Here is a 17,423-nt window from a genome sequence, read left to right on the forward strand (position 1 = left end):
GAAAATGCATGTGCTTTCACTGCCTGTTATTTGTGAATTTCATTGGTGCTATTTAATAATCTATCTACATGCTCAGCTGTCTGCATTTAAATTTCCTTATGCGAACAAACTGCCTGAGGCAGGTTGGGTGAGAGCAAACTTTCCAAAGTGCAGTCCTTTTTACTTTAAGATGGGATGTTACCTCTCCATCGACAATGGCACTTGAAAGATAACTGTGCTCAGGCTTAGAAGAGTGAAGGTCATTTCTACAGATCAGCAGGTTTATTGGTAATTCCCTGCAGTCCACTAAATTGACCATGTGCTCTGCATCAGCAGCACCTTATTCACTGACACATCAATGCACATTTGAAAACCAGCCCACAAGGCCAGCTGTAGGGCTTTCAGCACTGCAGGTGAAGTATTAAAATGGTGACTGACTTCTTACGTCTTTTTATGCACTCACCTCATTTCACAAAATATAGATATAAATATATATTTCCTGAAATTGAAGTATTAGAAAGAATATATAGGCTCTGGATGTAAGATCTATTAGCTTATTTTTATATCAGTATCTTTAAGACAAGTTAGAAGAACAAAACAACGTTTTTAAGATTTATAAACTGGTAAGTATTCTGACAGACTTTAAGTTAGTTTCCAGGGTTCACAAAGCTGTTGTTGGTTTGTCAGTTGCAGCTATTAAGGCGTACCTATTGGGGAAATGTCTTCTCTGGCAGAAGCACAATCCTAACAGACATGTGTACTTCATAGCTGTCAACCTTCCCTTTTTTTGTGGGAAATTCCCTTATTCCAGGGTTGTTTCCCACTGCTTCCCGCTGCTATCCCGGATTGTTAGATATCCCATAGACTGTCCCCGGGACAGGTGAGGCCGCTGATCCCTTATTTTCGAGGCTGCTGATCCCTTATTTTCAAATCTGAAAGTTGATAGCTATGGTGTATTTTTCTTTAAATGAGGAATTGCAATTAATGTTCTAAAAAATGTGCATGTGAAAAAGGCCTACTCAGTACATGTTTACTGAGAAGTAAGAAGTAAGGCCCATTGAGTTCAGTGAGATATCTTAGAAATGTGACTATAAATAATGAATTGCCATTTTTGTATTCTAGTATTTTAGTTTGCTGCACTGTTTCCACTCTTCAGTTCTCCTACTCTCCAGTTTAAGTAAGTGGAGGCTGGTCTATTAGGGCAGGGGGTTTCTAACCCAGCACCCATGAAAGCCTTCATTGGTGCCCCACTTTTATTCAGTGGGTCTAACACCCAGGTATCCTTACTTGGGATTACAGCATTGGTCACAAAAACTAGCTGCTTGTACACATCCACTGTTTAGCATTATTAGACCAAAGTTTTCTTAGGGATAATTTTGTCTTAAATTTGGTCTAATTGAAATCAATATTTGGAAGTTTTATATTGCAATATAATTGAAATCAATAACATTGACTCCTGAGTAAGTTTTAGGACTGTAGCCTAAGGACTCTGGTATTGTTCCATTGCCCGTTGCAGGACAACAATTCTGCAGGCAGCTTCTGTTTTTGCATGCCTTTCTGATTTCTTTGGAGTCCGTGTTCTTTTACTTAATTGACTAGACTTGTGCCAAAATCTGTTTACTTTGGAGGATACTTAAACAAGCTAAAATTCTGTACATTTTTACTAGGGCATTGCTTTGTGATGTTATAAATCTAATTGGATAGCCTTCCGTGTACTGTACTGTTAATGTGAAGCATTATTTGAGGATCTTCACCAGTATTTTGCCACTTAGGCATTTGTTGCTGGCTGTGCAAAGATTTAAGTACTTTGACTGGCTTGGACCATAAGCATCACCCAATAATATTTAGTTACACCCTTAAGTGCCTAACCAGGAGTAAGACCCATTGAATTCTGTGGCTATTATTTCCAAGTAGACTTGCATAGGGGTATACAGTTAGGATTATGGGGAGCTTTAGGTGAAACCACCATCCTCATGTTGTCTGCTTCCCCATTTCACAATGGATTACGTTCGAAAACCAAGGTTCCCACTGTATTGTGTACTAACACCTTTGTCATCACATCAAGATGTTGTGCGTTATCTGGGGTATGGAAATGTGCAATATTATGGCAAGGTTACTACAGGTTATGGAGGAGACAAGAAAAGTTGACATATCAATACTCTTTGGGGAGTGCAAGCTTATGCCCCCTATAACACTGGCCTTCTATAACACTGATCCAAGGTGGGTTGCAACAGGAACACTGCAATCATATGGTAAAATAAATATATGGTGAAAGTAACATATGGTAAAGATTAAGAAATGGGTCCCCAAATGCACTGTACTGCATTTGAGCCTGGGTGTGCTATAATGCAGCACATAAAGATTGCTTCTGTCATTGTAAACCTAAAATCTGTAGAGTGCAGGAATCTCTGCGATCTATAGTATTTAGTATATTTATCTCATGCACTCCCTTCCAGCAAAAATGCTCTTTTATATACAGTCGTAGACTCATTAAAGGGCATGTGCATGGGGGAAACCCACCTACACACTATACCACATGTGCACAACCAAATGGGCATTGTTGCTGGTCTTTACAACACCACTCGGCTGGTAGGGTGTGATAGTGGGCATCCCATCTCTCTCCAGCTGGTGAGCCATACGCTCAAGTCTGTCTGCCAACCATCTGTTAAGCAGTGGAGATTTTTTTTTACATACAAGAACGCATACAGCTTGGCATTGCAAGAAGGAGATCTGAACTGCAGTCAGGCGGAGATGCTGAGTAGGTAGCTACTATTGCATTTTGTTTTCCTGGTTTTCTGTGATTGCTCCCCTCGCTCCTTTAAGGCTCTCATGATCCAAGCCATCCATGTGTCCCTTAGGAGCCCTTTTCCTGGCTGGTTCAGCTGTAGCTAGATTAAAAAACATAGTGGAAAAATGAATGGAAGGTAATACAATGGACCACTTGGTGGGGAAGGCTTGGGAGGGTTGATTTAGTTATCAATAATGACACATAAAAGAGACAGTATAGGCCTTGTTTGGATTTATTGTAATGTACAGTGTGTGTGTGTGTGTGTGTGTGTGTGTGTGTGTGTGTGTGTGTGTATTTACAATGGTACAACTTTTGCAGATGTTTCAGTGTGTTATATCTGTGAATTAAATGATGCAACATCTCTTTTAAAAATCCTTCCAGTTTTGCATCTTAGACTGTAAATTGCTTGTCAATGTACACTAATAACTTATTCTGCATTTATTGACCTAATATTTCCACTGCTGCTTATGTTATCCTGATCAAAGAACCAAGCTAGCCATAACTCTTTGTGTGAAATCATTTTTGAAGCTCTTTTCATTTGTGCTGTCATAGTTTAGATACTGTTCTGATATTTCAAGCTATAGATTGAGAAGATTAAACTCCTGGCAGCTGCTGGAAACCCTAGCAATGGTCCAAGTTCTTAATCAGCAGTTTGCCACCTTAAGAATTAAGGTTGGTGCTTTATGTTTTGAAAAGTTGAAAAAATATCACTGACTTCAGCAACAGCTTCAAGCTTCTGGTTTTATTTGAGCAAAGAGCTGTTTTATTATCACTTTCAGGCACCCCTAAAATGCTACAACTTACTTGATTATTTACTTAAATGTACAACTGCTTGTGAGCTTTGATGAGCACTTTCTTCTTTAATAAATACTGGACAGCCACAAATGGCTACAAATAGTCATTCTACTTCCATAAGACCATCTGCAGAAGAAAGCCCAATTAATTAGCAATTTGGTGCTACACTGAATAGGTGCAGGAGTTGTGTGGTCTTGGCTTCATTATTATCACCAGAAAACACATTTTGTCTAATTCAGAAGTGAAGATGTCATATATAGGGAGGAGCCATCACACAGTTATAGGCTGTGTGCTTTATTGAAGGCCCTATATTCAATCTCTAGCATCTCCTGCAAAAGGATCTCAGCTAGCAGAGTTTGGAAGGGACTCTGTCTCAGTACTGGGCTGAGTGGACCAGTGTTCTGAAACGATCCCAATATCTAGTTTTCCGTAGTTCTGAATTTGGTTGTATGGTTTTTTGTTTTATACATATGCAATACACCAAGCACCGTATTATATTATACATACAGTGGTACCTCGGGTTACATACGCTTCAGGTTACAGACTCCGCTAACCCAGAAATAGTACCTCAGGTTAAGAACTTTGCTTCAGGATGAGAACAGAAATTGTGCTCTGGCAGCGTGGCGGCAGCAGGAGGCCCCATTAGCTAAAGTGGTGCTTCAGGTTAAGAACAGTTTCAGGTTAAGTACGGACCTCCGGAACGAATTAAGTACTTAACCCGAGGTACCTCTGTACTACATACTACACCCTGGGTTTACACTAAAGTGGGATTATCCTGGGCATGACTTGTAACTGTTACCAGTAAGGTTGAACTCCACACCTCAAGTATGAACTTCCCTTTAATGCAGGCACCCCCAAACTTGGCCCTCCAGATGTTTTGGGACTATAACTCCCATCATCCCTAGCTAACAGAACCAGTGGTCAGGGATGATGGGAACTGTAGTCCCAAAACAGCTGAAGGGCCGAGCTTGGGGATGCCTGCTTTAACATAACAAAAAATCAAGCAAATTGTTAGTTCAGTATATTCACAATACAAAAGTATAGATGCACACCAAAGGCATATTGCTTTTTTGTTCTTCTTTTACAATTTCTTTCAACATAGTCTTCACACCAATGCATTTTTGAAGCTCACTATGTAAACCCAGAAACCTCCTGGCCACAGCATTTAAAATGCTTAATAAAAAAAGATTAACTTGAAGTATATGAATCAATCCAACAGTGACTGGAGAAATTTAGGTCAAATCCTGAATTAGTGTTGAGCTTTCTGCTGATTACCTTCATGCTTCTCTGCTTATCCATTGCAACTTGCCTTTGTTATTTAAGCCCCATATTTCTCTTATTAAGAGATACAGAATATTTCCCTGGCAGCACTTACTGCACTGCATTCTTCTGATGCATTTTTGAACATACTGTTAAATAACCATTTTACAGGGCAAAACATTTCTTCTATTTAGAGGAACCTATGTAACAGGTGTTTCTGTCAGGAGTACTGAATAGAGAAGGGATTGAAATGTCATGCCCGATTGGGCACCGAGAATGGTCTGTGGTAAGCAGAATTTGAAGAAGAAGAAAAACTTATATGGGCCTTTTAGGAGTCCTGGACCTGTTCTAAGTCTTCCTGGGGTCTGCATTATCCAACTTCTACCTGCAGTATGCATCTGTAAAGTAAACTTCAGAAAGAGTCAAAATATTTATCTCCTCTGTTTGTCCACTCATGTGCACAGATGTAGCACATCTTCTTTCTCTCCAGTATCAAATCCTAGAGACAAGCTGCAGGAGACTGCTGTTATCCTTACGTTCTGCTTGACAGTTTCCCAGATGCCTTTGGCATTCTTGCAAATTGAGTGCTTGACTAAAATGGAGACAAATTGCCCAAGGCCCCAAACTCAAATACAATGCAATCTTACCCCCCAAACACTGCACCTCACCTTTGCTCAGAAAGATTTGCAATTACCGTATTTTTCGCTCTATAACACGTACCCGACCGTAACACACACGTAGTTTTTAGAGGAGGAAAATCCGTAGGCATGCCACCCTTAGGCATTTCCTCCATAACACGCACAGACATTTCCCCTTACTTTCTAGGACAGGGGTCTGCAACCTTTAAGACAAAAAGAGCCACTTGGACCCGTTTCCGAAGGGAAAAAAACTGGGAGCTGCAAAACCATTGCAACATTTAAAACAAATATAACACTGCATATATTGTTTCTTACCTTAATGTCCGATCTGACAGCGGGCGGGAAGGTGACGTCAGGACGGTGCGTGACTAACACACGCACCGCCCCCATGCAATGTCACAGCCAGTACAGCGCCCGCCACAGTGGGGAGTGTCGGGGCGCACAATGCGCCTCCTCCCCTCGCTAGTATCCGCCCCAGAGCAAAGGTGTAAAAGAGCCACATGCGGCTCCGGAGCCGCGGGTTGCAGACCCCTGTTCTAGGAGGAAAAAAGTGAGTGTTATGGTGCAAAAAATACGGTAAATATTGCTTCCCTGTCAATTCACACAATGAAACTTTTAGCTGAGCTGAAAGCTTTGAATGTTCAGATAATACTGAAACTATACACGCTGCCTTTACCCCGCACCCAGTATGAAGAGTTTGGCATTAAATGTCAGAGGGGGATTTTCACTGGTGGCAGATGACAGAGAACTGTGACTCCATGAGACAGGTGTAAAACCAACTTAAATAAAGCTTTTATTTAAAAACAACAAACAGCAAAGCTTGTGGGTGTTTTTCCTGCAGGCAGAGTTCAAACTGCAGCTTTTCTCCTTTTGTAGCCATGGCCAGCTGCAATCAATCAGCCCAGAGCTCACAAAAACTGTTCTTAAAGGTACAAACATATTTCTGTGCAGAATGACTCCCAACATTAAAATCCGGACTACAATTGCAGTGCTGCCTAATATGACAGGCACTCTGATCCAGGAACTTCATCTAATTAATTAATTTCTATACCGCCCTATACCCGAAGGTCTCTGGGCTGCTCACATAAAATATCAGATACATAAAATCAAAACAAAACCAACAACCCAATAACTCCCTCCCCCCCAAAAAAGAGCCAGCATTTTTAAAAAGGGTATAGGATGTAGATCAACTCAGGCAAAGGCTTGATTGAAAAGGAATGTTTTTGCCTGGCACCTAAAGGTGTATAGTGAAGGCGCCAGGCGAACTTCCCTGGGGAGAGCATTCTACAGACAGGGAGCAACTGCAGAGAAGGCCCGTTCTCGTGTTGCCACCCTCCTGACCTCTCATGGAGGAGGCACACGAAGAAGGCCTCAGAAGATGATCTCAGGGTCTGGGTTGGTTCATATGGGAAGAGGCGGTCCTTGAGGTATTGTGGTCCTGAGCCATTTCTATAGGAACATCCCTAACTGGATGAGGACTCATTCATCCTAATGGGTGCTAGACAGTGGCCAACCAGATACCTATGGGAAGCCTGCAAGCTAGACATGAATTAAACAGCACTCTGCCCACCTGCAATTCCCAGAAGCTGGAATTCAGAGGCATTATGCCTCTGGAGGTAGAACTTAGTAATTGTGGCTACTTGCCAGTGATAGCCTTGTCTTCCACAATAGCACTGACATCGAACAGGGGCTGCATTAAATCTAGCTTTCTGGTGAGCAAATGATTTATTTAACAAAATGCTGTTTAACTGTAAATAAAACTGAGCGGTTTACAAAAAAAGTTGACCAAATTAGCAACGTTATTGCAGGCATCAAACTAGGGCTAGTTATGTGTAGTCCCAGATGCTGTAGGCATGTAGCATTAGAATGGGGGCATTTTGGGCGGCAAAAAAAAGTAAAATGGCCACAGCTTTGATTTCCAGAGGATTAAAATGGTGGGTCAATTAAAAATGGAAGTCATAAAATCAAAAATGTCTTTGTAAGTGAAAGCACCTTCCTGTATCTTGTACCCTTCCATTTTTAAACTGGCAGACACTAATAGCATGAGTATGTTTTGTGTTTGTCATATTTTTTCGAACATTTCCTTGAGTTGCTGAGAAAGCTGCAATAGGAAATGCAACACTTTCAGTTTTTTGGTTTGGCTTTTTATTACTCTGTTAAAATAAGCAACTCCACATTACCCCATTAATTTTCTGGGAGAGACAGATAATACCCGTGCCAAGCAAGTCACTTGTTGATCATTGCATAAATTGAAGTCTAGGAGCACCTTGTGTTATATGTTTGCCTAGATTTACAGAAAGTACTTCTTAATCTGCACTGCCACTTCTTTTTTGGATTGTTTCCATCAAAATTAGCTGCCAAATGACGATGGATTTTTCACTGTCAATGTAAAGGGGAAAGAACAACTTGAGTATCTTCCAGGGGAAATAGCATCTTTACTTTCTAACCATATCTGTTTTTATATCTGTAACACCCAAGAAAACAAGAACATGACAGAGACAAGGCAATTGAAGTGTTAAAAAATGTTCATCCCCACACCCATGCCATACATTCAAGGTGCATTTAAACCACATGACTCCCCCCCCCCCCCCCAAGAATCCTGAGTACTGTAGGTGATGGGAACTGTAGCTCTGTGAGCTCTCTGGTGGGATACCTGCCAGAATTTTGAAAAGGTTTTTTCCAGCAGGCTATAGCTTTAGAGGGGAAATTAATATCCTAATTCAAATGTGGGCAGGATTGTTCCTACAAGGGCACAGTGTCTGCAGATTAATCGATCTGCATAAGATTCAACAGAGCCCTGTTTTATCCCTTACCCCTCAGTCCATGCACATAGATGCAGATGGCAACAAGGGCAAGCCATTTAACGGGTGGTCTGGGGACATCTTGCATACCCTGCCCTCTTTCAGCCCTTTCCTGTGCAATCGGGTTCCACATTCAAGAATAAGGAAGGTTGAAAAATGCAGATTAGGAGGACAAAAATGTGAGCGTGCAAAAATAGGAGGGAATTGCTTAAGAAATTTGCCTGTGAATTTTTCAGCTCTAGTTCAGCCAGCTTCAGATATTTAAAGGGCCAGTTTGCTTGCATACTTTATATTCCAGAAACACTGCAGAGTGTTGAAAAGTTTAAGTTTCATTGTTTTATTTACATTGATAGTTTCATTTGAAAACATATTTGGACATTCCTCTTTTGGTTTTTAGTCACTTTTAAAGGATTTAAAAACAAAGATATGCTTTCACAAAACCACTTTACTCCTTCATAAGCTGAGAAAGCTTTATACTGTACTCTAAATCAGTGTTTCCAAACTTGGGTCCCCAGCTGTCATTTATACTACAACTCTCATCATCCCTAGCTATCAGGAGCAGTGGTCAGTGATGATGGGAGTTGTTGTCCAACAACAGCTGAGGACCCAAGTTTGAGAAACAGTGCTAAATAGTAGTAAAATATAGAATAAACAGGAAGCAAAGCTAAGATCTCTGCAACTACTCCTAGTGCTGCCTCTTTTATGCATCACTTAACATGCTCTGACACCAAAGGAGGCCGGGTTTTGAATTACAGCATCGCCAACAGGCAACATGAATAAGGAGCAGCAATGTATTAGTTTTATTCAAGCATGATCTTTAAAAATCATGGTACTGTGGCCCAAGGTGTAAAATGAATGTATGCATTATGCTCTCGGGTCATACAAGTTAGGGAAACTGGAAACAGATGCAATGGAGCAGTGGTTGAATTAAAGAAGGGGTCCTTAATAAATTCCACATGTAGGGCTCCAGGTCTCTCCTTAGTTTTTAGCCAAATTGTGATCCCTCTCTGTACCTTCTAAAACGGGGGGCCATAAGAGGATTGAACGCCTTATGTAATTTAAGTACTGTTAATGAAGACAGGGCTCCTGTGCCTTTAATAAGGTCGTGGAAGCAGGAATCTTTGCAGCAGCTGGTGAAGATTGCACTGAAGGAGTTAGAAAATCTGCAGCTGCTGAAATTCTCACTTCCACACAACTATCGGAGGTACAGGTAATGAAATACTGTGCTGCATTCCTTTTCTTTATTTTTCTTTATATTTGTAGGCTGTCCTTTGAGAACTCTAAGAAACCCCAAAACCATTGTAGATTTAAAATTGGTGCAGTTTGAAAAGTTTGGTTTGGCACTGTGATTCAAAATGGCACCCAGTCAAACAGGCAAAGAAAAACAAAAAACAAAACCCACTGCTTGATTTCAGGAACCATAACAAGGGTCATAGGAATAATAAATGATACAAATAAATAGACCAAGTCTTTTCATATCATTTATATATCACAAAAATAAATTTGAAGTAAATTGCATTAAGTATGAAACTTAATGTAATATTTGAAGATACCTGGGCTCTGCTGTCGCCCACCTCATGTTACACTTTGGTTCTGGCTGGAAAAAGCACATTCCTGCTGTGGGATATGTCCTTACAGTACAGTATTTCAGAATTAAGGGTACTGGTGAAAGACCTTATTCCTTAGTTCCTTCCCTCCCTATATTGGAGCATTAGAATTCGCTTCAAAGAGTCAATTTGACAGCAGTAAAATCATTTTTATTTTGTCATGACAAAATAATGGTACAGACACGCGTTGCCCGATGTCTGCCCCCCTCTCTGGGCTTGCCAGCCCTTTTTATACCCTCTGGGACAGATAATAATTTGATTTCCGAGAAAACATGTGATTTACGGGAAATGGTACAGAATTTAGCTTTCGTTTCTCCATATTTGGACTTCCTTGTTTCATGTACAGTCCCTCCCTCTGGGGTTACAATAACATCCATTCAACCTTGCTCTTTATCTTTTACCCGCCCAAGCCAGACATTCCTGAGATAGGCCTATTTTCACTGTAACATCTAAGCAAGAAAAAGCCTTGTTCTTCTGGCTGGTGAAAAACCTCCCCCCTTTGGAAAAACCTCCCCCCTTTGGGATAACATATGAGAGAGGAGAAAATGCCTTAAACAGTTTTTGGGATCATATAGAGAACAATATTCTAATGGCCCCTTCACTGGTATGATTTAATCTAGTGCCCTATAGAATAGTATGGCTTGAAGGATAGAAAAACAGAATTCCTTCTTTGCAAAAGGGGTAGCTGGGGAGGATAGCAGGAAAGGGAGGCAACAGCTGAATGGAATGTGGAAGTGGGAGAGAAGGACTGGGATGTTGGAAGTTGTTTTTCTGGGCCTTAGAGCAGAGCTTAGAGTTTAAGTGGCCACCTTCTTTCCTTCATGGCCCCCTGGACACTGCCTTCACTTTTACTTTTACTGCATTCCATAGAATTTACCCTGGAGCCTTCGGTAAGGGATTGTTCTTAACTGTCAGTATTTACTATAAGCTGTCACTACTTAGTACACCATGGCTTGAGTCACTTTTAAGAATGGGAAATTTGCAGACTTAAGTCAACAATCCAGTTTACACACGTGTTGACTTCTTTCAAATGATTCATTTCAGACACCTTTAAATGTCAATCTATGTTTGTAATATACATAAGCAAAATTTGCCTCCTACATCCAACTTGGTTTTTTTTTAATCTTTCTGGTAGGTAGAAGCTTATCTATTCATGGGGCTGAAAAGCGTGTGCAGATCTACCAGAGAAGAAGCACGGCAAGCCATCGCTTATCACAGCGCCCGTCTGTGGTTAGGCATTCTTCAGTCCCGCAAGTCAGAAGGTCAATAAAAATGGAGGCTTCATCTTCTGGATCTGATGGGAAGCCAATCACTCATCAGCCAGGTAACAATGTTTTCCTGATTGCTTTACACAAATGATACATGCTATGAAATGAATTCATAGCATCTGATCAAGCTTGCATGGAAATCAATCTATAAGCCAACATCCATAGATTGATGTTCACTTCGGCCTTTCTCCGTGTGCTTGTTCATAGCTGCGGTGGTTATCAGTAGTGTAGAGCAAGTTTGGGAATTTTAGAAAAGAAGAGATATTTCACAGCTTTTAAGATTTCTGCTCATAAAATCACCATCAAGCATACTTACCCAATCTGCTACTTGCTATTTTTAGACACTTAAAGTATGCCAGTATCAGAGTTACCACTGTAGTGTTACTTTCTCCAAACTCTCTTTTCAGTACAAACAAAATACTTTATTTCCTGCATACCAGGAAAAGCCTGCATTTATCAAAAGTACTAATAGAATCAGCTCTCTTTGTGAGTTCTTGCATAAGCTAATGTCAGCTTGGCAGTGTAGGTGTTTCAAAAGGGCCTGTTGATACATTTTCACAATATAGGGCAGCAAGCAGCAACTTCCTGAGATGCTGACACCCAGTTTTTGTTTTTAAATGTCATTTAGCATACCTGTCTATTTTATAAGCTACCGGGCAGCAAGGGTGACTCTTTCATGTGTGTTTTTCTTCATGACCCAATGTGTAGCAAGCTGTTTTCATTCAGCTGGCCAGTGTAAGTTATGCACAGGAACTCCTGCACTTCTGTCCCTTTGTCACTTCCTCAGTTCTCATTACCAGCCACCGCGCACGCAGACCAGGGTGGCATAGTGGTTACAGTGTTGGACTAGGACCTTGGAGAGCAGGGTTCAAATCCCCCGCTCTCCCTTGAAGCTCGCTGGGTGACCTTGGGCCAGTCACCAACTATCAGTCTAACTTATCTCACAGGGTTGCTGAGAAAATAAAAGGCAGAGGGGAAGAAGTGTGCACAACACTTTGAGCTACTGGGAGAGAAAGGTGAGATATACATATGAAAATGTAGGTAATTTCCTGACATTTAGTTTCAGGGCAGTTTTTTTTTAAAAAAAGGGTCACTGTATCCGCATTCTAGCTGGCTGAAGCTGGCAGTGTTTTGGACGTGGCAGATTGTCCATCTCTTCACTCTACACTCTCCCCACCCCCTCCATTTAGGATTCCTTTTTCAGTAATTAGTTTTTCTCTCTTTTCTCTCAATAAAAATAAAATAAAATATCTTCCTCTGACACAAACACACACAGGCACACAGTTCAAAATTACCAACAGAATTGGTTCATTTCCCCCCTTCATTGTTAAATACATAAATAAATAAAAATAAAACAGATCTTTTTGAGTTATGGTGTTGCACATGCATTTGTCTGTCTGTCACATACAGTATTCTGAAATGGCTATTGCTCCCTGTTTCCCATCAAAGGTTCAGGGAGGCAGCAGATGGTTTATGGATAGGGCCAGTGCTATTGCTCTGAGCTGCTCCTGGCAAACTGAAGAGAAACTCTCGGCTGGTTGGCCTCAATTTCTGCGGGGATCATGCTCCATTGAAGTTAAGTGCAATTCACCACCAGGAAAGACAGAGAGCTTTCGTTTATAGGACAGAAGGAGTTTCCATTTAAACAAAGCTGCAATAAGATCAGAGCAGCAAGCCTGAAGGAAACCTAGGGTTGGAACTTGAGGCTGGGAGACCAAATTAAACCTTCTCACACACGAGCACAAAGCCCCTGGTGCCGGATTAAACCCTGTGGAGGCCCCATGGCTGTCAAAACCTTGTTTGCACTCAGGTGGGATAACATTGAAATAAGAAAGCTTGATTGTAATTTTCTTTCAAGGTCAAAGCAATATTATTTTGATCCGTTGTTGCGGGGCCCCTAAAAGGCCCATTGGCCAGTGCCTACTCTGCCTATTTGGTAATTTGGCACTGAAAGCTCCTAAAAAGGCAGGATTATTACCCATCTTTTCACCTCTTATGAAATCTGTTGGGCATAACTCCATTTTCTGAAGAGACAAGCCTCAGGGGGAAAATGTGTTCATGTGGATATAGGATTTTATACATATAGCGGTTTTGTTGTCCATATGAGCTATTTCCAATAGTTCAGCTACTCATGCTGTTTGTTCATTACTTAAATCAAACGACTGGTTTTAATGTTTATTCAGTATACAGGACACAGATTGACTTGGGAAACAATCTCCTTCCCATTCAGGTACTCTACTTAGAAACTTGGTATATTAATCTCTTGAGTTGTTCTTCTATTATAAAAAAAAGTTTGTGAGTTGGAACTTCCAAAAGCTAAGATGATGATTTTTTCCTAAGAAATGCAGCACTGATCAGGAAAGTATATTGGCAGCAGTACATCTCTGTCCACTTGCTGCTACTTATTTACATATCAGATTTGCACCATTTAAAGGAAATCATGAGATTTCCTATTTGTATTAGCCTGTCACCTTTTTTGTGACTCAATTTTTTTTTTGAGGGTGAAAGAAACCTGCATGTACAATTGCATATTAAAGTCTAAGGAACATAAATTACACATTTACACTCACATTGGTGTGTGTGTGTGTGTGTGTGTGTGTAGAGATTAGGAACTGAGAGCATAAATCAGATGTCGGTCTGAATGTGGAAAACACCTGTCCTCACTGCATTATTTATTGATTGTTTATATTTATAGGCATTCTTGACCAAGTGGTGCTCGGATGGGTTACAAAAATATTACAATTACTTTAAATGTGAGCATTTGGATGTGGAAGGGATACCTATTCAAGCACTCACTGGAATGTATATGCCATTAAAAATCATGCAATGTGTAGCTGATTCGATTCCGGCTTTTGGATGCACGTTCAAGTTGCAGTTCCTGATACTCAAGTGGAAGGCTGCTTCCACATGCAGATCTCTTTCTCTGAATTTGGATGTTGGTATCTAGAGCATGATAAATATGACAATATCTTTTTCGAAACTCTGTTAACACTCTATTCCACGGTGAAATTAAAGCAAAAACTGGAAAGCTGAAGCAGTCACTGCAGGATGCAGACGTCTGTATTTATCTGGTCACTTCCAGATTGCCTGTCTATTGAACATTAATTATGCTTCATTTGCAGGGAAGTTGTATGATGTCTTATCAAGCACTTGCCATGCCACATTTTCTAGTACATTTTCCTTCCACTTCCCTTGCTGAAAAAAGTCGTGATTTTTATTTTCTTTTGGGAAGTGCATTTGTTGCACAAGAGCTGCAAATCCACTTTAACTGCACAGCATGAATTTGCCATTGTGCTATTGAATCCCAGTTGCAAAATAACAAATCTGCAAGCACCCTTTATCATTACTTACATTGCATATAATCCATCAATGCAAAAAAGGACTTGTTTTTAAAAAACCTGCCCATTCCATTACAAATTAGGGTTGATATTTAGTATCTAAAGAGGCAGTGGAGTTCAGAATAAGCTGTGTGAACTGACAAGTACCTGGTCCAAATTCTACCCCATGAATGTAGAGGACCTTAACCAATCCACTGTCTCTCAAGCTCAATCTACTCCATCTTCAATAAGGTGGTGATAATACTGAGATACTGCATAGGGTTGTTTTAAAGATTACTGAGAGGCAAGGTATGCTGAATGTTCTGAGCACTCAAAAAAGAATATAAATGCTACCTATTAATTTACAAAATGTAGTAGGTGTTATCATCACAGCTTCTCGTAACTGATTTGAGTCAAAAGGTTCCAGTGCATGTTCTGTAAATGGCACTGAATTATACAATACAAAGAAATCATCATAAACAACAACTGTTCTTTTCACTGGAAATTGCTTGTGAGTATATTGTTATTGTTGTTGCTACCATTGTTGTTAGTCCATCCATCCATGTTTGCTTTTATGTAGATTTTGGCCTAGTGTAATTAGGTGGGTTCACCTACTTCATACCATTTAGGAGGCGCAGATTGAGGGCAAAAAACAAAGATGCACTTTGTTTCTAATAGTTATTCTTTATTTTATTTTATTTTATTATTAATATTTACTAAATTTGTACACCACCCTTGATCCATAGATCACAGGGTGCTTCACAAGGTAGATCCTACAAAACTGAAGTCTAGCCACCCCTGGTTTACCCATTACTTTGGAGAATTGCAGTAAGATTTTCATGGCTTTCTATCTCATGAGATCTTTTGGAGATGTAGAGGAAGGTGTCATAGTATTTCTGCCTGTTTTCTGAGAGTTCTCTTCTTTGAACATAAGATTAATGCTGCTGGGATGGCCTAGGGTCCCTGCAGTCTACCAATGTCTTCTCAACAAGTGTCCAGCTAAATGTCTCTGGAAGCTTAGAAGGAGGGCAAGAAAGCAACAGTTCTCTCACATTGTTTGTCCTTGGCTTTAGGTTTCCTTTATCTGTCACGCTTGCTGGCTATTGACAGAAGTACCCTTCATGAATTTAAAGCCATCTAAGCTAGTGGTCATTGCTACATCCTGTGGTAGTGAATTTCATAAATTAATTATGTATTATGGGAAATAGCATTTCCTTTGTCCATTCTGAACCTGCTGCCGATCAATTTCATTGTGTAATCTGAGTTCAAGTATTATGAGAGAGGGAGAGAGAAATTCTCAGTCCACTCTTGGCCTTCCATTCATAATTTTATAAAAACTTAAATCATGTCCTCTTTAGTCATCATCCCTAAAGGTAAAGGTACCCCTGCCCATACGGGCCAGTCTTGACAGACTCTAGGGTTGTGCGCTCATCTCACTCTAGAGGCCGGGAGCTAGCGCTGTCCGCAGACACTTCCAGGTCACGTGGCCAGCGTGACAAAGCTGCTCTGGCGAGCCAGCGCAGCACACGGAAACGCCGTTTACCTTCCCGCTAGTAAGCGGTCCCTATTTATCTGCTTGCACCCGGGGGTGCTTTCGAACTGCTAGGTTGGCAGGCGCTGGGACCGAGCAACGGGAGCGCACCCCGCCGTGGGGATTCGAACCGCCGACCATGCGATCGGCAAGTCCTAGGCGCTGAGGTTTTACCCACAGCGCCACCCGTGTCCCAAGTCATCATCCCTATACTTCAATAATAATATTGATAGTTTTATTATTTATACCCTGCTCATCCGGCTGGGATTCCCCAGCCCAGCCACTCTGGGCGGCTTACAACATATCTTAAAACATAATAAAAACATCAATCCTTAAAAACCTCCCTAAACATGGCTGCCTTCAGATGTCTTCTAAAAATTGTTTACTTCCTTGACATCTGAAGGGAGGGCATTCCACAGGAGGGTGCCAATCTTTGGCCTCAATTCAGGTAGGTGATCCACCTCTTGGTGGTTTTGTTGCCTTTTCAGTACTTTCCCCAGTGCTATAATGCTCCTTTAGAGATGGACAACTGCACTAATCCCACCCCCATGACCTGTTCAGCAGGCAGATATTCATGTGTGAGACTGTCAGAAAAAAACATGTTTTTGAATTCTTTAATATGATTAAGGAAGTTATTTCTTGCTTGCTGCTTAACATCCATTTAGCTGCACGTCTTGAGGCCTAAACTCAGATGGGATGTCTAGAGTGTCTGGGCTTAGCAAAAATGGCCTGCATTGTCCTGGTCCTTCATTGCCTTATGAAGCATCTGAGCATGACTATTAATTCTATATAGTCTCCCATGTGACTAGTTGGTATTTAGGATTCTTACAAGTATTAGCTCTGGCATAGTATATACAATAGTTTTTCAGTATAGTATTATGGTTTATTGGGTGATTCCGAGAAAAGCAAAGCACAAACCAGTCATTAATTATCTTGGTGTGTAGTTCTGTGATTGCATAAAGAGGATGTTGCTGTTTGGTTGAAAGTTCTCTGTGTTGTGCAGAGGTGTGTGTCATAGCATAGGTGGGGAGGTGTACTTGTGTGCTTGCAGTTGATCGGCATAGTTGTGTATTGTGTGAGTACTTGTGATTGCAGGGTGGTTATGTGGTGCCCACAACAGATTGAGCTTCAGAATGTCCCAGTGGGCTCAAAAGTGTTGGTAACCACAGCTGCAGTCAGACAATATCTGAAGGTCACCATGTTAACTACTGCAGTGTTAAAGTCATTTCACATGTTATGGCAAGGAGTTGTTCTCCATCATCCTGCTGATATATGTAGTGTATTCTGCAGCTACCAGCCTCTAATTTTGCTGGCTAGAGTTGCTAGACTATTTAGGCTCAATTTAAAGATTGAATGCCTTTATTTGGAATTAACAGCAAACCATCAAATTATGTTTACCCTCTTCCTGCCCATATAATATATGACAATATTTTTTTGTT

The 17,423-nt window shown here is 40.8% G+C and overlaps 1 protein-coding gene across 4 annotated transcripts in view; it reads left to right on the forward strand.

Annotated features, from left to right (window-relative positions):
• ANO4 (anoctamin 4) overlaps nucleotides 1–17,423 on the forward strand; it is a 118,081-nt gene that overhangs the window by 21,096 nt on the left and 79,562 nt on the right. For all 4 annotated transcript variants that reach the window (XM_028746795.2, XM_028746797.2, XM_028746799.2 and 1 more), the window contains exon 2: nucleotides 11,004–11,192. In XM_028746795.2, coding sequence (XP_028602628.2) covers nucleotides 11,141–11,192 — 52 coding nt within the window. In that variant the 5' untranslated portion in view covers nucleotides 11,004–11,140. The remainder of the gene's footprint in view (nucleotides 1–11,003; nucleotides 11,193–17,423) is intronic.

The sequence above is a fragment of the Podarcis muralis genome, chromosome 10, assembly GCF_964188315.1.
Source record: "Podarcis muralis chromosome 10, rPodMur119.hap1.1, whole genome shotgun sequence".
Taxonomy (NCBI): domain Eukaryota; kingdom Metazoa; phylum Chordata; class Lepidosauria; order Squamata; family Lacertidae; genus Podarcis; species Podarcis muralis.